This window comes from Scomber japonicus, chromosome 14 (genome assembly GCF_027409825.1).
Source record: "Scomber japonicus isolate fScoJap1 chromosome 14, fScoJap1.pri, whole genome shotgun sequence".
In the NCBI taxonomy this organism is placed as follows: Eukaryota; Metazoa; Chordata; class Actinopteri; order Scombriformes; family Scombridae; genus Scomber; species Scomber japonicus.
Window position 1 is genome coordinate 19,661,008 of NC_070591.1, and position 21,112 is coordinate 19,682,119.

Here is a 21,112-nt window from a genome sequence, read left to right on the forward strand (position 1 = left end):
ACTTTGGTCCATCTGTAACAGTCTGCTGAACCGTTGGAGGCATTGGAGCTTTATATTCAAAACAAAAGAGCTGTTTTACCCAAATTACAGTGTCAACTGGACCATATTTCATTTCTTCACAGGAAAGCCTTCAATTTGCCCTCTGCAGTTGTATAGAAATACCAAAACAGAATTGTAGGAAGTACGTTACTGTATAAGGGAAATGCAACATATTTAAGGCCTATTACAACACAGGAAGGACTTCTCGTCATTCCAAAAACATTGACCTCTCAGGTGTTCAGACTGAATCACTCACAGTAGATTCATTGGCACCAGTTTTTGTATTCCAGTTTATTTATGGTTATTGGAGGGAAGGGACATGAACATAGATTTTAGTAGATGTCGCTTCCAGGTGCCATTCATTCATCCATTCATTTAACTACTGTGCCACCGGCATTCACTAAACGAGTTGGCTTGTGCTGTTAGAAAGCAATGTGACTGCTGTTTCACACACTGTACTTTGTTATACAGGGGTTACAACATTAATTTATGACTTAATTTGTATGTACCACTATGAATAATGAGCTGTTTAACAGCTGAAGAGATATTGATAGAGCTGTCAGTGAAGAAGTGAGATTTCCCATGAAAATAATAACCATTAAAGCTTCTTATCCAAGTCTAATCTGTTTGAGTGGTTATCAGAGAGAGCTGACAGTGACTGAGCCTGATAATCAAACTCCATTACTGGTTCATTTCGCTTCATTAATCCACTTTTTGAATCACTGAAAAAAGTCAGAAAGGTGTGCAGTGATTCAAAGTTCAGGCTAACTGGAGCTGACATCCATTATCCATGATTGGATACGAAACCATGACAAACAGGCTTCAACTTGCAGCTGGTATACAGACAAATCCTCAGCAGTTCAGTTGTGTCTAGCATACTGCCTCCTTAAAATACAGACAGAGATATGTGCCTTACATCTGCAGCAGTATGCAACATATAACATCCAATTTACATAAATCAAAACTGCTATTAATTGCACAGCAAGTAAATGTCTAATGTGACTGTTGGTTTAATGAAACTTAATATTAGGTGGCGGACCCTTGTTCATGCCTGCACAGTCATATACACTTTAGTTCATAAAGGTCACTAACCCTAAGTGTACAGGCTAAAGTCAGACTAATGGACTGTCTGACCACAGACAACATTGTGTACTTCATTTGAACTATTTCAGGCTACGTTTCCAGAGGCAATAAGTAATAATGTATTCTTAGTAGTACAATGCTTTTCATATTTTTTATCAGAATTTTGTTTTGTTCTAGTTTGTGTTTCCTTTGAGTTGGACTGTTGTTCCTTGCTTTCAAAGCCTGTTTTCTCACATAATAGAGCTTACATATAGTCTTTAATCATTGTCCTTAACATGCACAATGTGGGTTAATGTTAACCTGACCCCGTCACTGAACCCTCTGACCAATCCCTGATTACTTGACGTAAAGTGAAACCTGTGTGAACATTTACAAAAGACTAAAAGCCTTAAAGCTTGTTTCCTGGCATTCAACTTAGAATAGAGCAGATTGTCCCCTTCAGTTTAGCAACTGACCCCTGCTGGATACAGAGCAGGCCTGTAGTGAGAGCGTAGGGCTTGACTCAACAAACCTAAAAAGAATCAGTTTGTCACAGAACTTCATATGCCTACATTCAGTCAGACAGAACCAGCAATACTCAATAAACAGTGTGGGCTGCAGAACTGAAACCAAGCACATAAAATGGCATTGTAGCTCCTCTTTGTATCACTCAGGGATAGGTAAGTTTGAAGTGCTTTAGTAAATGTTTCAGGAATCTATTAAAATACGATTTAAATAGTACTGAATGGTTTGTTTAAGTCATTCTACAGTGAAATGTAAACTTGAGGTTACATATTAGTTAGTGAAAATTACAGCTGCTCCACTTAATTATGAAAAGTAAGTTTGTATATCAGATGATATTAAGGGAGTATATACAGTGCTTCTTGAAAGTTTGAGAACCCTTTAGAATCTGCTCTATTTCTGCATAAATATGACCTGAAATGTGATCAGATTTCCATCCAAGTCCTAAAACTAGATTAAGAGACAAACAAATGACTCAACAATTTTACACTTGTTTGTTTGTTTATTGAGGAAAATGATCCAATGTTACATATTTGTGCTAGGCAAAAGTATGTGAACCCCTAGGATTATCAGTTCATTTCAAGGGGAAATTAGACTCAATCAATTGTATGACAATCAAGTGTGAGTCTGGGAGGCCTCGTTTTATTTCAAGAAGAGGAATCTGGTTCTCGATTGTCAAAATCTGAGCTTCACAACACAGGTCTGTGGAAGTGTGTCATGGTTTGAACAAAGGAGATTTCTAACGACCTCAGACAAAGAGTTGCGGATACTCAGCAGTCTTGAAAGGGCTGCAAAAAAATGTCCAAAAAGATTGGACTCCAGTTATATATCAGGCAGATGGTGTAGAAATGGAAGATATCCAACACTGGTGTTCATTTGCCCAGGAGTGGTTGGACAACAAAGATCACATTAAGAGCAAGGTGTGTAATAGTCCACAGGGTAACATCTAGGATACTAGTCCACTGTATCCACCATCAGAGAACATTGCTCTCTGAGTTGTACCAGCAAATTGTACAGGAAAATGTCAAGGTGTCCAGCCATGTACTGGCGCTCAACAGAAAGTGGGTCATGAAAAAAAGACAATGACAACAAACACACAAGTTGCTCTACCGAAGGATGGTTAGAGCAAAAGTAAGTGAATGTTTTGGAATAGCTGAGTCAAAGCCCTGACCTTAATTCTACAGAAATACTGCAGGACCTGAAGCAGGCAGTTCATGCCAAGGCCAACAACATCTGTTCTGTGAGGAGGAACGAGATAAAATCCTTCCAAAATGATGTGCTGGGATGACAGTTACCAGAAATGTTTAGTTGAAGTCATTGTTGTGAAAGATGATCACGCCAGTTAATGAAAACAAGGGTTCATATACTTTTGCCTCACACAAATAGGAAAGATGGAAGGAGATGTAGTAATTTTCCTCAATAAATAAATGAATATATTTAATGTTTTTGTCTTGTTTGTTTAATTGGGTTCCTATTACCTAGTTTTAGGACTTGTATAAAAATCTAATCACGTTTCAGGTGGTATTTATGCAGGAATAGAGAAAATTGTAAAGTGTTCACAAACTTTCAAGCAGCGCTGTACATAGTGGAAAATGGATTGACCAAGACAGCTTCCCTTAGTTAGACCGAGGAGCATCAATCATGTTTTCCTGATGTGTGATCTCCTATAGTGACAAAACAAATTTCACAACCAGGTAAAAACAGTTTCAGAGAGCACAACCCAGTTCTCAAGGCAATCTATGAGAATATAATCATCAGTTGTGTGTCGAATGTACCACTTAAATTCAAAAGACAACAGAGACCTCATTGGCATCAGTGCTAATTATATGAGGTCACTGACAACTTTAATAAGTGCAGTCTGTGCTGTGGTTGAAGCCTGACTGAAACATTTCAACAACATTGTGTTCATCCAACATTTTCAAGTACCTTGCTTAAAAAAGAAAGAAATGATATAGGTCTTAAAACTTTACAGTCAAGGGATGGCCTTTTTAAATTCATGATTATCAATTTTTATACTATTTAAATGTTGCGACTAGGAATGTCAGGTTGATTTGTATTGGACCTGACAAAGATATGACATATTAACTACATTATTGATTATAAAAGATTATTTCACTTTGCCCGTGGCGTTATCTCTATAACATATTTAAATTAGAAAATGTTTAATTTAACTTCAACTTAAACTGTATTAAATTATTAATGTCTGTCTTTAACAGATCTGCCGTCTCCAGAGGCACCTGTCTGCTGGGGAGCACCAGCAGGACCTGTTCCAGGACCAGCCAGCCATGTTTGTGTCCCAACACTCTCAGCCGCCCACTCAGAGTCTGGTGGAGCTGATCCAGCTCTGTGGAGGAACGATCTGCAAAACTGTGCGGCAGGCAGGTATCTGCATCGGGAAGTACAGCGGCAGGAGACCAGAGGGAAGCCGGATCCTGTCTGAACAGTGGGTGCTCGGTAAGATGTGTTCTGCTAATGTCTGTTATATGATACGTTCCTTCATCATGTCACTAACTGTTTCTCTCTTTTTTTGTGATTTTATTTCAGACAGCATCACACACCTGAAGCAGCTGTCATATGATAACTATGACTTGGAGTAAAAAGCGGAATAATATTTTTTGAGCTTAGTTGTATACATGTTGTGCTGGACTCCGTCTTGTCACATCCCCTCCGTTTCCACCATGCAGTGTTCCTGTTGAGCAGGTTTATCACCTTTCTTTGAACAATGTGTTCACGGGTTCACAGGTACATAAATGTTCTGTTTCAAAGACTTTTAGCCTCTGGTTACCATGGAAACCTATAACTTCACAGGAATGTCAACCATTAACTGATGTGAACACTGTAAGTTACTTTGAAACATGAAATTGAATAGACTTTGAATGCATGCCGTATGTTTATTCCTTTATTCTTAGTTTTTTCCTAAAGTAGAAACCACTACTGTGTAACCGATGTGTGTTTTGTGTGTGTTTGGCAACAAGATGTGAAATCAAGCCTTTTAACTTGCAATGTGACTTTTAAAATACCATGAGCCATTTTAACACACTTTGTCTTTTAATGTTTTGTGATGTCATTGTTTTTTTTAAATGTTGATTTTATGATTTGTTTTTTTGTATTTCGTGTTAAATAAAGACTGGTTTAAGAATCAAAGGGGTCACTTATCATAATGAAACAAATTTCTGGCAGTTTCAGTTTTACTATCAGGAAATATGATTCATCAGCTGTTAACAACAGTATACATGCTGCAGATGCCTTCTGGACCAAAAGGTCAGTACATTTTTTGTGTGATGTACTGAAATTATGATGAGATTAAGTAACACATTGAACACTGATTAAATATAACAGAAATGTTGCACAATCATTGGGTAATAACTGGACAGTGTAGCAACCTCTTGAGTTTGATAAGCACAGAACATAAAGGTTAGAGCCATCAATCTGTCCGACGTGTTGTCAGAATCCACTCTGCAGTGTTTGAGATATCACTGCATGACAGATGACAAATGAACAAACTGATACAGCACAGCTTGTACTCACACTTGTCAGTCATGCTTAAATATCAGACATGGAACATATCAAATACTACTTCAAAGGAAACTAAATATGTTCTAAAATTTACCTGAAATTTTTATTTGTGTTATATGAGAAGCTGTTTGCCTTTTCTGAACAATTTAATACATGCAAGATATAATGTATGATAAGTTCATAAAGTATAAAGTACAGTACAGTAAAATAAGGAACAGTACAGGGATTTACCGAATAAACATATTTACTTTTGCTTGATTTTAGTTGTAAATTTTAACTGTCGTCCCCTTGTTTGTACCCTACTTTTAGAGCCACTTTATCAGGTCAAGCCCAGTAAAATAAAGATTTTTATCACATTTTCACTCTACATCAGCACAATATGACTAATAGCATGCAGGACTACACCCTCTGTTATCTTCCCACCCACAGTATGAACATAACTAGATTATATATATATATATATATATATATGTGTGTGTGTATGTGTTCATTTGAATTCCTTTGTATAAAATGTGAATTAATAGTGTGTAATATGAATCATACTGTGGCTTTAATCACCTATATTTGTGTTCTTGCATGTTTATGATGTATATAAAATACTCTACTATATTAATAATATATCTGATATGTTTTCTTCTCACAAAAACGTTTAAATTATCTTGTTAAAATTACATCTCACATCCTCTCCGCTCCCTCATTACAAATTAAGTGAATATATTGTTCATTTCACAATTTTAACTGTTGGACACAAGATGTCTTCTATTTCACTGTAAAGTCCATTCTCAGTGTTTGTGCACTGGAGGCTTCAAGTTTCCATATCATACTTGTGTAAGCTTGATATTGGACCAGAATTAACTACCAAGCTAGTTATGATGTCACAAATCCTGCTCATAGGCAGGATTTGATTAAAATCAGATTTTCAATGAGTACAGAGAAGCTTTCCACTTTCAGTAATGTGAAAACAGCATTCGAGTGTCAATGAAACTAAACATAGAATAATCAATAGCTGCCTTGAAAGAAGGGAAAATACACCCCAGTATGTAAAAGGAAACAAGACTGTAACAGATACTCAAGTATGGATTACCCCCGTGTTAGCAACCCAGCAGAACATATTCAGATAATTAATTTCTGTACATTTTACTGATGTTCATTCATATATTTAAAAAAAACATAATACATGCTCTCTTTTAGTGTTATATAATGTATTTTTTGTGGCTTAAACTTTAAAAAATGTCAACATACAATATTTTATATAATAATTTACGGTACGGTCCTTTAATAAAATAACAAATGCTGATAGGCTGGCGTCTACTACGTCACTCAGCCAATCGGCTTCGTCGATGTTACTGCGCGTCATGACGTAGGAAGGCGTGTGTGACATTTGCTGCAAGAAGCTAGTTTGTGAGCAGCTAGCTGGATAAAGAGGAACAACTAGGGAAGGATACTCAACATATTTTGCCTTATAACACCTGAGCTAGCGTTTAGCCTAGATTGATAATTCACCTACATTAGAGGGGGGGTGTCTTTATTCAAATGTAGCGTTTTATTTTAGACTTTCTTTCCGGTTTAATAGTAGGCTAGCGCTTTCTCTAAACTTGAGGTCGTGTGATAGTTTGCTGTACCAGGATATTATCAGATAGCTGCAGTTAATTTCGCTTTTTTGTGTGGTTGTATGAATGCATGCTCTAGCTTAAGCCGAATCGGCTGGCTGCGTTTTGCACACAAGGTTAAAATTAGCTTTAGCCAACTAGCTCCTCACTCTCCTCCTGCAGCTGTCTTACTTTCTTATGCTGACTTGTGAGTGCAGGTGTGCTTTAAATAGGCCAGGTGTGCTGTGGGATAGATAAGAGTGCAGTCCAGCTGTCCACCTCAGGGATTTGTGCCACTTTAAGAGAGGTCAGAGGTGGTGAAAATGCTGCTCTCTCTGGTCGTGCACACTTACTCGCTGCGGTACTGGTTTCCAGCTACCATCATGCTAGGGACAGCTCCAGCTTACCTGCTGTCATGGGGGGCCTGGCGCTTACTTTCAACTGTCCTACCGACCAAAGTGTATCACAAGCTGGACGACCGACTTTACTGCATCTACCAGAGCATGGTCCTCTTCTTCTTCGAGAACTACACAGGAGTGGAGGTGAGAGATCCTCCACAGCATGTCTGATCTGTTGATGGAGAGGTCACCGTCTGTAAGACTGCCTATTTTTAACTCACTAATATCTTGTCTAAGAATAGCAATATATTACATGTATAAGTGACCCTGTGTCAGTGGCTTTCAGGCTATGAACTTGGAATTAATTTGAAATTACATGCACAACCCATGCAGGCAGGTCAGTGCATTTTTACAGGTTTTGACACGTTTTTCTTGCTGTAATCATTCCTCCTGTTTATGCTGAGCGTAAGAATATCCCTTCGTAATGTTCTTACAATGTAAGTATGTGGACCAAAATCCACAAGCCTCTTTTTGTGCAAAAATGTATTTAATAGTTAATCTGACCCTAATACGAGGCTTTGACTTATGACTAACTCAGTCTGCTGAAGTCTCATATAAGCATCAGATCAACTTTTAAAAGTAATCTTGCACAAAGTTTGTGGACGCACCTTTGATTTTGGCCTCCATCACTTACACTGAACATTTAAAGGGGATCTTATGATAGTCAGTATGAACAGAGGAATGATTACAGTGTTCATATGGGCATACTTGTCCTTTAGCCAAACACTGAGACTGATCTTGATGAACCAGATGCATGGCGGGAAAGTCTGCATTCTTTTACACATATGTTGACACACCTGCTGTACATTAGGGTGTGTATAAAAACAATAGCTAACCTAGTCTGATGTTATGTAGCAAAAAACACATCAGTAGATTAGAAAGGACCTTTTTTCAATAAATCCTCTTGGGTTTATTGAAAAGCTGCAGTCTTTGCCGGTTTATGTTGTGTAAATGTGGGCAGAATCACTCTGAACTGAATAAAAACCTTGTGGTTTCATTGTAGAATTATTCTGCAAATTAATGACAGTCCAGTCCATCTACTGTACAGCTGGGATCTGTAATGCCTTTTAATCTGCTCTTGTTCCTCCTGTAGATTGTTATATATGGAGATATACCAAAGAACAAAGAGAATGTGATCTACCTGTCCAACCATCAATGTACAGGTATTACTTTTGCATTTGCCTCCTTGTTAAATGTAGTCTTGTCTGGAGCACAGTTTAAAGTAAAAATCTAATCTCTACTGATGTTCACACAGCTGACTGGATAATTGCCGACATGCTGGCCATCAGGCAGAGCGCACTTGGTCATGTCAGATATGTCCTTAAAGATGGACTGAAGTGGCTCCCGCTTTACGGATGGTATTTTTCTCAGGTAATGCAGCTGTGTGAGTATTTGGATGTCATTCTGTAAATTACAGATGTAAAGATGTGACTTTAACTGTAATCCCATTCCTTACTGCTGTTCTTAGATTATTATTTTTTTTCTTTTAGCATGGAGGAATCTACGTGAAACGAAGTGCAAAGTTTAATGAAAAGAGCATGAAGAAGAAGCTATGTTCTCAAACTCAGGCAGGAGCACCAGTAAGTCTGTTTTATTAATGTTTTATGTGAGCCTCTTCACTACATTCATATTTTCTCTGTCATATCTTTACCCACAGACGTAGAAGAAGTAATATTTGAAATGAAAACATAAGACAAGAAGGATTTAAATTAAAACCATCATATTTTTAACCTCAGCTGTAGTTTCATTACAAAGCTTGTGCTCAACATTACTTCAGCTTTATCTTAACCACAGGAAGGAAGCAGTAGTCTCGAATAGTTGCATATATCCTTAAATAGCTGCCATCAAACAGTGCAAACAATTTTGGCGGAAACTTGATAGGTATTACCATCGCTAACAGCCTTATTTGTTTCTAGTATCTTGAGTCTTATATATCTTATATATCCACATTTATACAAAAAATTGTGTCTTTCTGAATTCAAAACCATCACTTTCCCAGTTTTTGTAAATGTGGTTGGTTCCATTAATAGAATCATTAGATTAGATTTTTTTGTTATGCTGAAGTCTGCCAACATCTGCCCTCAAAAAAATAATTAGTAACTTATTGTAATTAGTATGTTAATATAAATGGTTTGTCACATGGAATATTTTGCATTAACCACACATCTGATGATGGGAGCACCAAAGACATGAAATAGATAATCTGACATTGGATCAGGAAGGTCCCGCTGCAGTGTGTGTTATTGTGTGGAAGGGCTTGTTTTAATCACTTTTTTGGATTAAACTGTAGGAGATTAGTGTTGTTCGCAGTGTATTTGCGTGCATGTGCACACATGTGCTTGTGTATTGGACAGAAGTGGCCCTGGAGACCTGAAGCTACACTATGAATGCTCTGCAGTAATATTGTATCAAATGTTTAATATAAAAGGAGTCTCTCGAAATGAAAAACCCAAGAAAAGTTTCGCCTGACTCTGCAGTTCCCCTTGGCTTTTACGGAGCTTTACATCATCTTTCAGGTTATTGTTTTTCTTTTTGGTTAACTCCCTGCTCTCATATTGTTAAAGGGCAAAAAGCTCACTTATTCTAGTTCACAGAAATCAGGTGTTTTCATGGAAAATTCATATCAACTCTAAAATAGTTCAAATAAAACTCACTTAACTGTTTTATGCTGTAATTCAAAGTCTATGATCTGTTTTATCATTTGTAAATGTTCTGAGTTCCTTATCAGAATAATTGAAAAAAGCTTTTATGCATTAAACATGTTGCACAATATGAAAAATAATGACTCCAAAATACATGCTACCACAATACAACCTCCTGAGATAATCGTAGACCATCATAATATAGAACAACATGGTGACATTTTTTACTCATATGGCATCATAAATTGGGGGCAGGCGGGGTTGGGATCCAACCCAAGACCTGAAGAGCAGGTTTGGTCTATGTCATTAAAGAGTTTTCATTTCAGCTGCAAGTCAAACTGATTTAAAAGAACGAAGTGATGAAATCGCTCTGAGTGCAACATGATGTTTGATTTCCACGTTTCTTGCCCAACAAATCCTGTAAATATTAGAAATTGTACTTTGGCCCGTGCAATAAGAACCAAAAGTTAAAAGGCTTTCATTTCACATGTTTTTCTTCCCACAGATGTACCTTGTCATCTTCCCAGAAGGAACTCGGTATAATCCAGAGCTCAAGAATGTTATCGCTGACAGTCAGGCTTTTGCCACTAAAGAAGGTACTGGCATGACAGCAGCCATTTACTGCTGTACTTCTGCATACTAATTCACACACACACACACACACACACACACACACACACACACACACACACACACACACAGTGGCCCGTTCAGTAAATAAAACAAAAACAGCTGACTAAGTTTGGATGTGTGACTTGTGATCACTCATGTGAGTCTCTGTTTGACAGAGCACACTGCAAGAATGTGTTTCCATTAGTGTTAATTAGTTAGTAATTAATTAGTGTTGCCAAAGTAAAGTTTCTAGTTTAAATTCTGCATTATTGGATTAATTAATTATAAAGTTCATTACTATATATATACGTATGAGTGCAAATTATATTAAATATGAGGCTTTTTTTTCAAGGATGCATGAAAGTAAAAAAAATTGGCACAGCAATTATAACATTTGGACATTTTTGTTTCTATCTTTTGTTGAAGTATTAATTAGTAGAGCTTTAAAACCATAAAATCTGCCACAGTAGTTTCTGTCGTCTTTGGATTACTGGTGCGGTGCCAAGAACTGGCCGGCTTCCATCTAAACTGGTTATTCAATATTCCATCTGGTGCAGCTCAAAATTTTGAGGAATAAATTAATTTGGTGTTTCCTTTTTATAAGAGAGAATTCAGTTCTCACTCACGGTACCATCCATAATTATTTTGAAACAGAATATCTTTGTGTATTTATTCTGCATAATTGAAATAAACATATTTATTCTGTGTTTTTATTTAATTGCAATACACTTTTCAATACAGCCATGAGATTTTACAGCTAACTACCTTTGTTGCATCAACATGATTATTGTGATGCTATTGTGTGTTGTGACGTTCAGGTCGGCTGGAGATTAAGCCTATCTCTGAACCACAGCACCGAATATTACCTTCCCCCATTAATCCAAATAAATCACTGTGGAGAGCTGACATGTGCACATGACATTATCTGCTATTAGTGAGGTATTAGTGAGCAGAGGAGGGTGCCACGGCGACAGAAACACACCCACTGTGCAGTAACGTACCCAAACACAACCATTCACATAAAATACCTGAACTTTTTAATCATGTATCATTGATTTATATAAAGTATTTTTGAGGCAATAATACTTTTAAGTTAAATAAATAGTAAGTGTGAGTACATGGCCAGCATTAGGCTACCATGACGGCCCAATATAGCTTAAAACACATCTATTGCTTCGGCTAATATGCCAAATTTCAGTAATAATAAATGCACTTCTTTTGTTACATCCTTTCTATAGGGCTGGCTATTCTGAAGCACACCCTTACACCCAGAATGAAAGCCTCTCACATAGCCATCGAGTCCATGAGAGGCCACCTGAACGCTGTGTATGACATCACAGTAGCCTACGAGGGAACGATGACTGGGAAGGGTCAAAGAAGACCAGCACCATCAATGCCAGGTAAGCAGGGTTAGACGGGAATATCTTTACATGTTTTACAGTTGAATATTTATCTTATTGGTTCTTTATGCAGGCAATCAGTTCAGCCTCTTTCTGAAACAGGGCGTTTTTAGCTCCTATCTCTTCTAGGCCCCCGTTCTGATTGGCCAGCTCTCAGTAGCTGTCCCTCAGCCAACTTCCAGTGACTAAAGATAGGGTTTCATTGCTTTTTCTCATTCTTGTACTCAAAATGTCAACTTCACAAATACATCCATACATATTCGAGTCAAAATATGTGTGTGGACAATGCAAAAAACAAATGAAAAACTTTAGCAGCAACCTTAGCAACTGAGACTAGGGAACAGACAACCATTTAGGGGAATGTCCAACAAGACAAGTTCGGTTTGATTGTAACAGAAAAAAAAATGTAGCAAATGAAGCGTTCAGGGCAGGCTGAAGTCCTGGCTTTTGACTTACAGGGAGCATTTCTACATAAGTTAACCTCAAGTTTCGGATATCAATATCATTACAGTATATTTCTGTCTTTTTGTGCAGCACTTTGGAAACCTTGTGTTTGTTAAAATCGTGCTATATAAATAAAGTGGATTGGATATAAATGATAGAAAATCAGAATGACTACTTTACACCTGGTCTTGCCGTTTGTGTCTCTGGTTAACTCATCTGAATGGGTAAAAAAACATCAACTTTTGTGTAGCTAAAATTCATTTGGAGTTAGACAGCATCTACAGGAATCAGCCAGGTAAGAAATGAAACCTGATTAGAGTGAATGAATGAAATGAAAACTCAATGTATTTTAAACACCAGTTATCAATGAAGGATATGTGATTTTAATTTGTTCATCACAGAGATAGAAATAGAATATTAATACCAGCTATAAATGCAGTTGATGTCAGCTGATAGCGACCACAGTCCACCTCTGTTTTCTGTTAATCAGCATTTCCACACCGCTCTTGTATTATCAATTCTGCAACATTGTGTACACTCCCTCAGTGAGTAATCACATAGCAAACATTACCTTTACTTCCTGTAAACAGCGTGACTCCTTGTTCTGGTGTTTTTCATTCATCTGTGTTCCCAGTTGTTGGATGAGTGCTGTTTGAATGTTTAAAAAAAACATCCCGTTTCTGTCAGGAATAAACATCGATGTGATTTGAGAAAACACAACGGGGAGAATAGAAAAGCATTCCTCTCATCACGCACTTCCTGGTCTCATGCGGTGAAGGTGACTCTAGTAATTTCACAAGGAGATGGAAATGACTCGTGGCTTTGTTCACACTGCAGCTACATTTTTTTAATTGTTCATTATTGATGTTCTTTCCGTTTCCCATCTGCCAAATTTTATATCGGTAGGAACAATGAAATCAGTTCAACTTATTATACTGTGATCTGTGTTACAGTATTTGTATTGTAGCACGTATCACATGCCCTCATATTTGGCACTTACATGCATTTAAACACTCAAATTAGCATTTATGTCAGATAAAAAAAGTGTGTTTTTATATCCATCATTTAATTATGGATACATAATAGGAAATATGGACGTGAGTTCCTTCCATTATTAAAGATTTGCGCTGTCCATAATCATGTCAGAATTCAAGGTATTTGAGCAAGACATTTAAAAAAACTATTTAAATTCCAATAAATATTGCCTTTTTTAAAGGAATATTTTCAGAGTGTTAAAAAATGCTGCAACCTTCTAAAAAGGCCACAGTGCAGGTGCCAGAGATTTTTTTTAAATGGTTTAGTTTATGAAGATTTTTTTTAAATAGTGAAAAAACTGCACAAAAATTTTTTCAGAGGCCACAGTGATGTCTTCAGTTTGCTTGCTTGCTTAAAACTCTATGCACTGTCATATTTTTTTGAAGATTTTGTTGTCATAGACGCCTTTATTTGGCAGTAGACTGACATGAAACATGGGAGAGAGAGGGGGGGGTGACATGCAGCGAAGGACCTCCGATCTGGGGTCGGCTGTGTATATGCACTGTCATAACAGACAGCACAGTGTTACATTTGAGAAACTGTAACCAGAAAATTTGGGTCATTTCTGCTTGAAAAATGATTAGTTATAAAAATTGTTACTGAATAATCTGTTGATCAACTAATAGATTAGTAAATGAACTGTTCTCAAGCACCATGTCTTCCACATGATCTGTTTATTTATATTTATATATATACTGATTGTCTTTATAATTTTTTTGGCACGAGACGAATCTCTTCAGCTGTAACTTCTGAGTAGATGCCTACAGCTCAACTTTAAACATGTTTGAAGGCAGATGTTTGAAAATCCAGATTCAGTATTGTAATGTCATTCACACAACCTCGAGCTACGTGTATAATTAGAATCGGCTCTGTGATTTAACTCTGCAGGGTTAACTGTTTTTTTTTTTAATAAACAAAATTGCACACGTGTGTAATCAATCAGGGCAGAGAGTTATACCTTTTTAAAAATGAAATGTTCTCAAATTATCCAAAAACATGAATGTGTGACCTGTGACCTTCTCTTGATGGAAAGTAATCATGTTAAACATTGATGCCAGTTTAAGCCTACAAAAGTGAAAAATTCTCCTAAGAGAAGAAACATAATGAAATGAATGGCATTTGGTACAATATGTAATTTGATATAAATGATCAGATTTACACCATTTTCTAGGAATGTGCTTTTATTCAAGACATGAGGATGGAAATACGCTCAATTAGTTTGTTAACCTTGATACATATTTCTGTGTCATTGTAGAACAGACTTTATCACTGATTCATTACATCAAAAAAAAAAAAATTGAATAAAATAATTAAATAAATGGAAGGCTTAATTAAAAGATGTACTCGTGTAGAATGAAATACTTCAGATCACAAGTTGGCTACTATCAAATAACTGTCTGAATTCCTTCTCTCAGATGCTTTTCTGCAGTTTATTACAGGCATTTACTGTAGATCAGGTTTTTGTTTTTTTTGCTTGATCTCTTCCCGGGTGTTTTGGGGGTTATTGTTCTGCTCTAAAACACATGACCTGCTGTGGAGGCTCAGCTTTCCTTCAGTAGGTTCAGCTTTGATTTATGAAATGCTTTAAGGATCTTATGATTCCAGGGTGCTCAACAACCCAAAAACAAGCCTTTAACTCCTTCATGGGTGAGGAAGGAAGGTAGTTTTCTTTCCTTTAAGAACGGCTGTTTTTCAGATGTGATCTGGCAAAAATAAATCCTGTTTGTGTCTCTCCTCTCATTAACCTTTTTTCATTGAGTTATAAGTGTTTATTAAAGCGGCACGTATTGTGTTGAAGGTCAGTTTAAATGTGTGCGGCAGCTGATGGAGGTGCAGTGAAGCAGTCTTTCGCTTCTCAATTCGATCAAGTTTCCTCTTTTGGCCACAGCACCAGGTTTCCTGATAATATTGCATGTTGTGGAAACAGGAACTGAAGGTCTCTGGGGATACACGTGTAGCCTTGAGCGTTCACACTTGATTACAATTTTACATCTGACCTTCTCAGACACTTTGGTTTCTGTCTTGGCTCCATGCTCTGACACTTTCACTTGGCTTGAGACTCCACTCTGGAAACATTTTACCTGATTTAATTTAAGAAAAGGTATTTGATGCTGTAGAAACTGATTTGGTTTTATCTCATTAGGAAAATGGAAAATATTCAAGTAAAAATTCAAATATGAATTTGGGGATTTTTTATATTAAATTTGGCTTGACGACTGCTCCAACTTAACTTGGTTTTGACCCAATTTCATTTTCAGTTTTGCTTTAATCCCATTCTGTGTTTGCCCCAGTTTGAGACTCAGTTATGTAACTGTGGAACTCCAGTGTAGCCAACAAGCTGCTGAGCCTTCCTGGTCTGTACTTTATTGAATCAAGGGGCCTTGGCATTGCAGCGTCACAGCAGCCCCACTCTATCAATATCACCCCATGTTGATTTTAAGTGCTTACTCTACGTGCGGTTTTGCTGAAAGGCTCTTCCTGTTTTTGTTTAGTCTCTTTATTTTTTTGTGTTTGACAGAATTCCTGTGCAAAGAATGTCCCCGAGTCCACATACACTTCGAACGTGTGGACATAAAGGAAATTCCTCCAGAGCCAGTGTTTTTCCGAAGGTGGTTGCACGAGCGGTTTGAAATCAAGGACCGGTAAGTGTGTGTGTGGGTGAAACTATTAATCATCATTGAAGTGGCTTGTTTCAATCAATAGGCAAAGAGCAGCGAGGTTTTTGATGTTTTCCCTCCACACGGCACCAGTTTATCACAGATCAGCATCTTGGCTTCTGTATGACCCTGAAAATAACAAAGCACTCTGTCTTATTGTGCAACTCTTACTATTAACCGTCCCCCTTTTGTTTAAATCTGTACTTCCTAAATTGGAGGGTTGTAGAGTCATTGCGAGGGGGGGCTAATAATGAGAATTCAGGAAAGTACGATTTATGTAGAACATATCATGTAAATGACAGGAGAGAAGAAAAAAGAACATCAGTCAAAAGCAAAAAAAGATGAAGTCTGTTTATCTTTTCATTTGAACAACAGTAACTCATGAGTGGAAAATGAGGGTCATTTTCTAGATTACTTTAATAAAATTAAAATTATTTCCCCCCAATAATGCTGATAATTAAATCCATTTACAGGAAGTCATTAATGTTTTCTTTCTTTACTTCCAAAGGTTAGGGCCGACAGGTGAAGTCAGTGGTACAAACTGTGACTTGCAGACATGTTAAAAGCTGCAACAATTAGTCAATTAATCAAAGATTCCATCATCAGAATAATAATCAGCAACCAATTAATAGTTTCTGTCATTTATCAAGCAAAAACTGCCAAACATTTGATGGTTGTAGCTTCTCAAATCTGAAGATTTGATGTTTTTCCTTTTCATAGATGACAGTTGATTGAATGTCTTAACATGTTAGTATTGTTAGTGTTTGTCTTGAAATTGACATTTTTTCATTATTTTTTATTATTTAATAAACCAAACAATTAATTGTCCAATCTAGGAAATAATTGGCAGATTAGTCCACAATGAAAATAATTGTTAGTTGCAGCCTTAGACATTTTTTAAAGTGAAATAAAATATCTTCAGAATAGAGATCAGCAATCTATTGAGCCCAGTGTTAACGAGGCTCACTAAGCCACAGAAAGCCTTGATTCTGTTTGTGTGCAGTTTTTGTAAACAGATTGTTTTCCAATGTTTCGTTTGACTTGCAGTTTCTTTTAGTCCTTGTGCATTTGCAAATGCAGCACAATCCCTAAGAGAGCTATATGTCTTTTCAAAGGCTGCTGACGGATTTCTACGATTCGGACGATGCAGACAAACTATGCACTTTCCCCGGGGAGGCCAGACCTTCTCCACTGCCCCTCTCAAAAACCCTCCCGTCATTGATGATCTTGGGGGGACTGACACTGCCATTACTGCTAACGGAGAGTGGCAGAAAACTGTACGTGAGAACCTGGGTGTACGGGACACTTCTGGGATGGCTGTGGGTGAATTGTTCCCCTTAACGAACAGGGTGGAGGCTGCCACAACGAGACGCATAGAAGACAAGACATGGAGAGATGTTGCCATTTTTCTGCATCGTGTTACAAGCTGTGTTCCAGATGCAGAACAGTATCAGAGATTTTTCCCACATGTCTGGCTCACTGTTGACCTTGAGCTGAAAACCGAACAGCGACACAGAGAAATTTTAAGCTTTTTGTGCTACTTGTTCCCTCGCGTTATTTGCAACCGCAGCCTGAAATGATGAAAAAAGAGTGGATTTGTTGAAAAGTATTAGCTTCCTCAGAAATATCCCTTCATCTCTACAATAAGATAAAAATAGCTACAATCCCCCCCCCCCCCCCGCCCTGCTCATCTGCCAAATTTGTATTTTTGCATGCTCACTTTTCCATCAAACATTGGCCAGATTTAAAGCTGTTATACAACATTTATATTTTAGCACAGGAGTGTGCGGAGAACTCTGAAAACAAGATTACAACAAGATGCACAACACAAGCCTGCTTATTGTGGGCCGTTAATTACGAAGTGCACTGACTCATTGGTGTTGGTTGTAATGCTGTCTGCTGTCTGTTTATGCCAAGTCCCAAATCAGAAGGATTATGCACTTTGCTTATTTAAAGGCCCTGCGTGCACAAACAAATACACCTGTGTTGTAATTTATTATGCCTCATCGGACCTCCTCTCAGGACTGTGTTGGGTGTGTACAAACTGTGCTTGATTGACATCTCCCTTGCTTTCCTGCTAACTTTGCTAGACCTGTCACTCCTCAATCATTCTTGTCGGTACATCCGGGTGTAATTCTCAGCATAGTCCCGCCCACAGGTTAACCTGAGCAGACGTCTGATGAGCCAGAATACTCAAACACTTGTATGTGTGTGCAGAGCCTTTTAAAGTGATGTTTTACATTAGTAGAACATAACTGATAGCATCCGTCTCCTGTAGGGGTTCATAAACGCGACACCAGCTGTACTGTTTACCATGAATATTAAGACATGAATTTGTTTTATATAGATAATGAATGTAGCCATAAAAAGAAAAGTATTTTATGCCTATATAATGTTTTATTTTTTATTTTTTGAAGACCCAACTGTTAGCATTTAAAGACTGGTAACACTTTATTTTACATGTCCCTTAATTTCATAATTAGTAAGTAATCAGCAGGTATTTAACAGTTTATTTTAGGACATTTAGGACAACAGTTTCACAGCAGCTACTTTTGAAGTTAGCAGTTTTTTTGTATTAAACTATATATATTTCCTGAAAGTAGTTGCTGTGTTAGTGTTCATTCTTGGGACGTTTCTTTGTAATTTGGCAGTATACAGTAGGCTAAATGTGCTTATTGTTTAACTTAGCTTATTGTTCTCTAATTGTTTAACACCCTTTAAAATACACACTGAAAGTATTTTCTGTCAGTTTAAGACGTTTTGCAAATTTACACATATGTATGAACCCAAATATAATTTATAATTTAATGGTCACTTATCAAAGTAACACTTGTTTCTGATTTTCTTTTAATATTGTACCACAGTGCACCACCATCTCTGTAAAATGTCTTAAATATGAACTGTTAATTACCTGCAAAACAATCAGAAATATTCCAGGAAATTGGTATAAAATTAAAGGACTTTTAAAGTGTTACCTAAATATCCTTAAAAAATACTGTATGTTATATATAAGATTGTCTTTGTCTTTGAACTCTGAGGCTCATATGGGAGGAGTGCATGTGTAAAAATTTGAAAAAGTTCTATTGAAGTGAAATATGGCTTTAACCTTTAAAATGTCAATCATTGCCAAAACCTGGTGTGTTTGCCCCGATACAGTAAGTGTGAAGTTGAGCAATACTTTTCTAACATGCCCAATGACAGTCCCGATGACAGCAAAAACTCTTCATGTATTTTCCGTTGTAGTTGTTTATTTTGTTGTTGGTGTTTTTTTTTTCTTTCTTTCTTCTTCTTTTTGGCTTAAATACATTATAAATTGATTTTTATAATCGTATCTGTGTTTGGAGATCTTCACAGTTCCAGAAACGTTTTATATGCATTTTCTTACTTTGAATACCATGTTACAGACCACATTAAAGTATCTACCTAGAAAAAGCCATGATAACAGTATATCGCAGGTTCCTGTGCACTCAAAGCCATTTGTATATACGTCACTGTATTGTGAAATGCACTGTATGTTTGTCGTCGTCGTTTACTGTATTGAAAACCATTGCATTTTCCACGAGTCACTTTACATATTTGCCATCTCGTCCTCCTGTAGAGCTAGGCTGAGATATATTTTCCTCATGTGGATGTTAGAGTAAATCTCATGGTTTTTACATGTCGCTCCAATACCTCACTTGAATAATCCTTCCTTGTTCTTAAATGACACCTTGTCAGCTATTTTATAGTCATTTTTATCCTGACAAGATCAGACTGTAACTCATCAGGAAACTCTCTGTAGACAGTATTTAAATGCCAACTGTTTCTGGAAATGTGTGCCTTCTCTTTGGAGGAGTTGGTCCTCGGTCCTCAGCCCACAACCAGAGGACCACAGTGGCTCATTCCACCAGATGACCGCATGGAGGCGCTCTGCTCTCTGCCACATGTGGTCACATTGTCTACAGTTCATAGTGGCTTATTTTGCTCTGAAAATGCATTGATTTACACTTTTTGAGGACTATTAATAAATGATTATAATGTGTAAAGTTATGGAAATGGGGATTAAAGTGAAATAAAGTGGTTTTCTTTGGGGAAAGTCAAGTTTTTTTCTCTTTGTTGTTTTATCTTACTGAACACACAAAGCCCTTTGAAACCATGCAGATACATTTTAAAGTGCCACGCTCACAAAGTGAAACATTCACACCACAGTTTCAGTATTTGTATTTTTTTCCAATTCAATCTTATTAAAGAAAATTGAAAATAAATTGTAGATGCCTTTGGCATAATTTCATATGTCTCCTTGTAGTTTGTACTAAACTAAAATTCTTCATCTGGCCTGCAATTTAAAAGTAGCTGCAATTTGAAGTAGTGCTGAGACAATTTTAGTTGATTTGCTGCTTTTATTTCATATTTTACATTGAATATCAGGGTTTGTTGACAAGTCAAAGCAAGCAATTTATATGTATCTCCCTGGGCTCTGTCATGATTAGAAAATATCACAACTTCCCAGTTCTGTCTCAAAAATAAATTGTTCCAGCTTAATCAAGAATGGAAATCATTGTTTACTGCAGCCATAAAATACAATCTTTTGGGTCTGAAGGCTGCAAGAGATACGGGCTCAGTTTAATAACTTAAATGAAACAAAACTGAATTTGTTGTAGAAGGTGATCATAACTCTCTGGTTCCAGAGGTTAATACGAAAATAAATGAGGAATAGACTCAGTCTCCTACAGAGAAAGATGTTCTTTTTTTATCTTCTAAGCACAAGATAATTTACTACAAATGTATGTGTGAAACATTTAACCCTTTATTTGTGACTTATCATTTTTTATCTGCAGGACTGCTGAGTCATCAGTGATGACTTATCAGTGACTGTGAATATTAAACAATTATTTACTATTCACTACACCCAAGAACTTATTACGAAATCTTCTTCTGGGTGAAGCCAGAAGTCAAAAGGGCAAAATAGCACATTGATCTTTGGGTGGAATCATGTAAAACCTAAAACGTGTAATAGTACTAGTAAATTTACACTGGGTAGGCCTTGTGTTTGCCCTTGAACAATCCACAAAGTAGACCATCAGGCTGTATCTTTACAGAGGGAACTTATAAAAATGAATTTACGTGATAGCATCTGTGTCAATTTTTATCATGAATTTCTTTCACAGTTGAAAAACCACCTATTCATTTTAATGATCTGAATTATTATTTTCCTAC

General features: G+C 36.9%; 2 protein-coding genes across 2 annotated transcripts in view; both read left to right on the forward strand.

The window, feature by feature from the left end:
* mcph1 (microcephalin 1) overlaps positions 1–4,761 on the forward strand; it is a 32,469-nt gene extending 27,708 nt beyond the window's left edge. Inside the window, exons 14-15 of the mRNA XM_053333241.1 lie at positions 3,840–4,077; positions 4,168–4,761. Coding sequence (XP_053189216.1) covers positions 3,840–4,077; positions 4,168–4,220 — 291 coding nt within the window. The 3' untranslated portion in view covers positions 4,221–4,761. The remainder of the gene's footprint in view (positions 1–3,839; positions 4,078–4,167) is intronic.
* Positions 4,762–6,541: 1,780 nt separating this feature from the next.
* Positions 6,542–19,991, forward strand: agpat5 (1-acylglycerol-3-phosphate O-acyltransferase 5 (lysophosphatidic acid acyltransferase, epsilon)). Its single transcript, XM_053333212.1, has 8 exons — positions 6,542–7,270; positions 8,220–8,289; positions 8,382–8,497; positions 8,617–8,706; positions 10,274–10,364; positions 11,619–11,780; positions 15,778–15,901; positions 17,032–19,991. Exons 1-8 carry the CDS (start codon positions 7,052–7,054, stop codon positions 17,255–17,257), a joined length of 1,098 nt encoding a protein of 365 aa, XP_053189187.1. The 5' UTR covers positions 6,542–7,051; the 3' UTR covers positions 17,258–19,991.
* Positions 19,992–21,112: the final 1,121 nt, after the last annotated feature.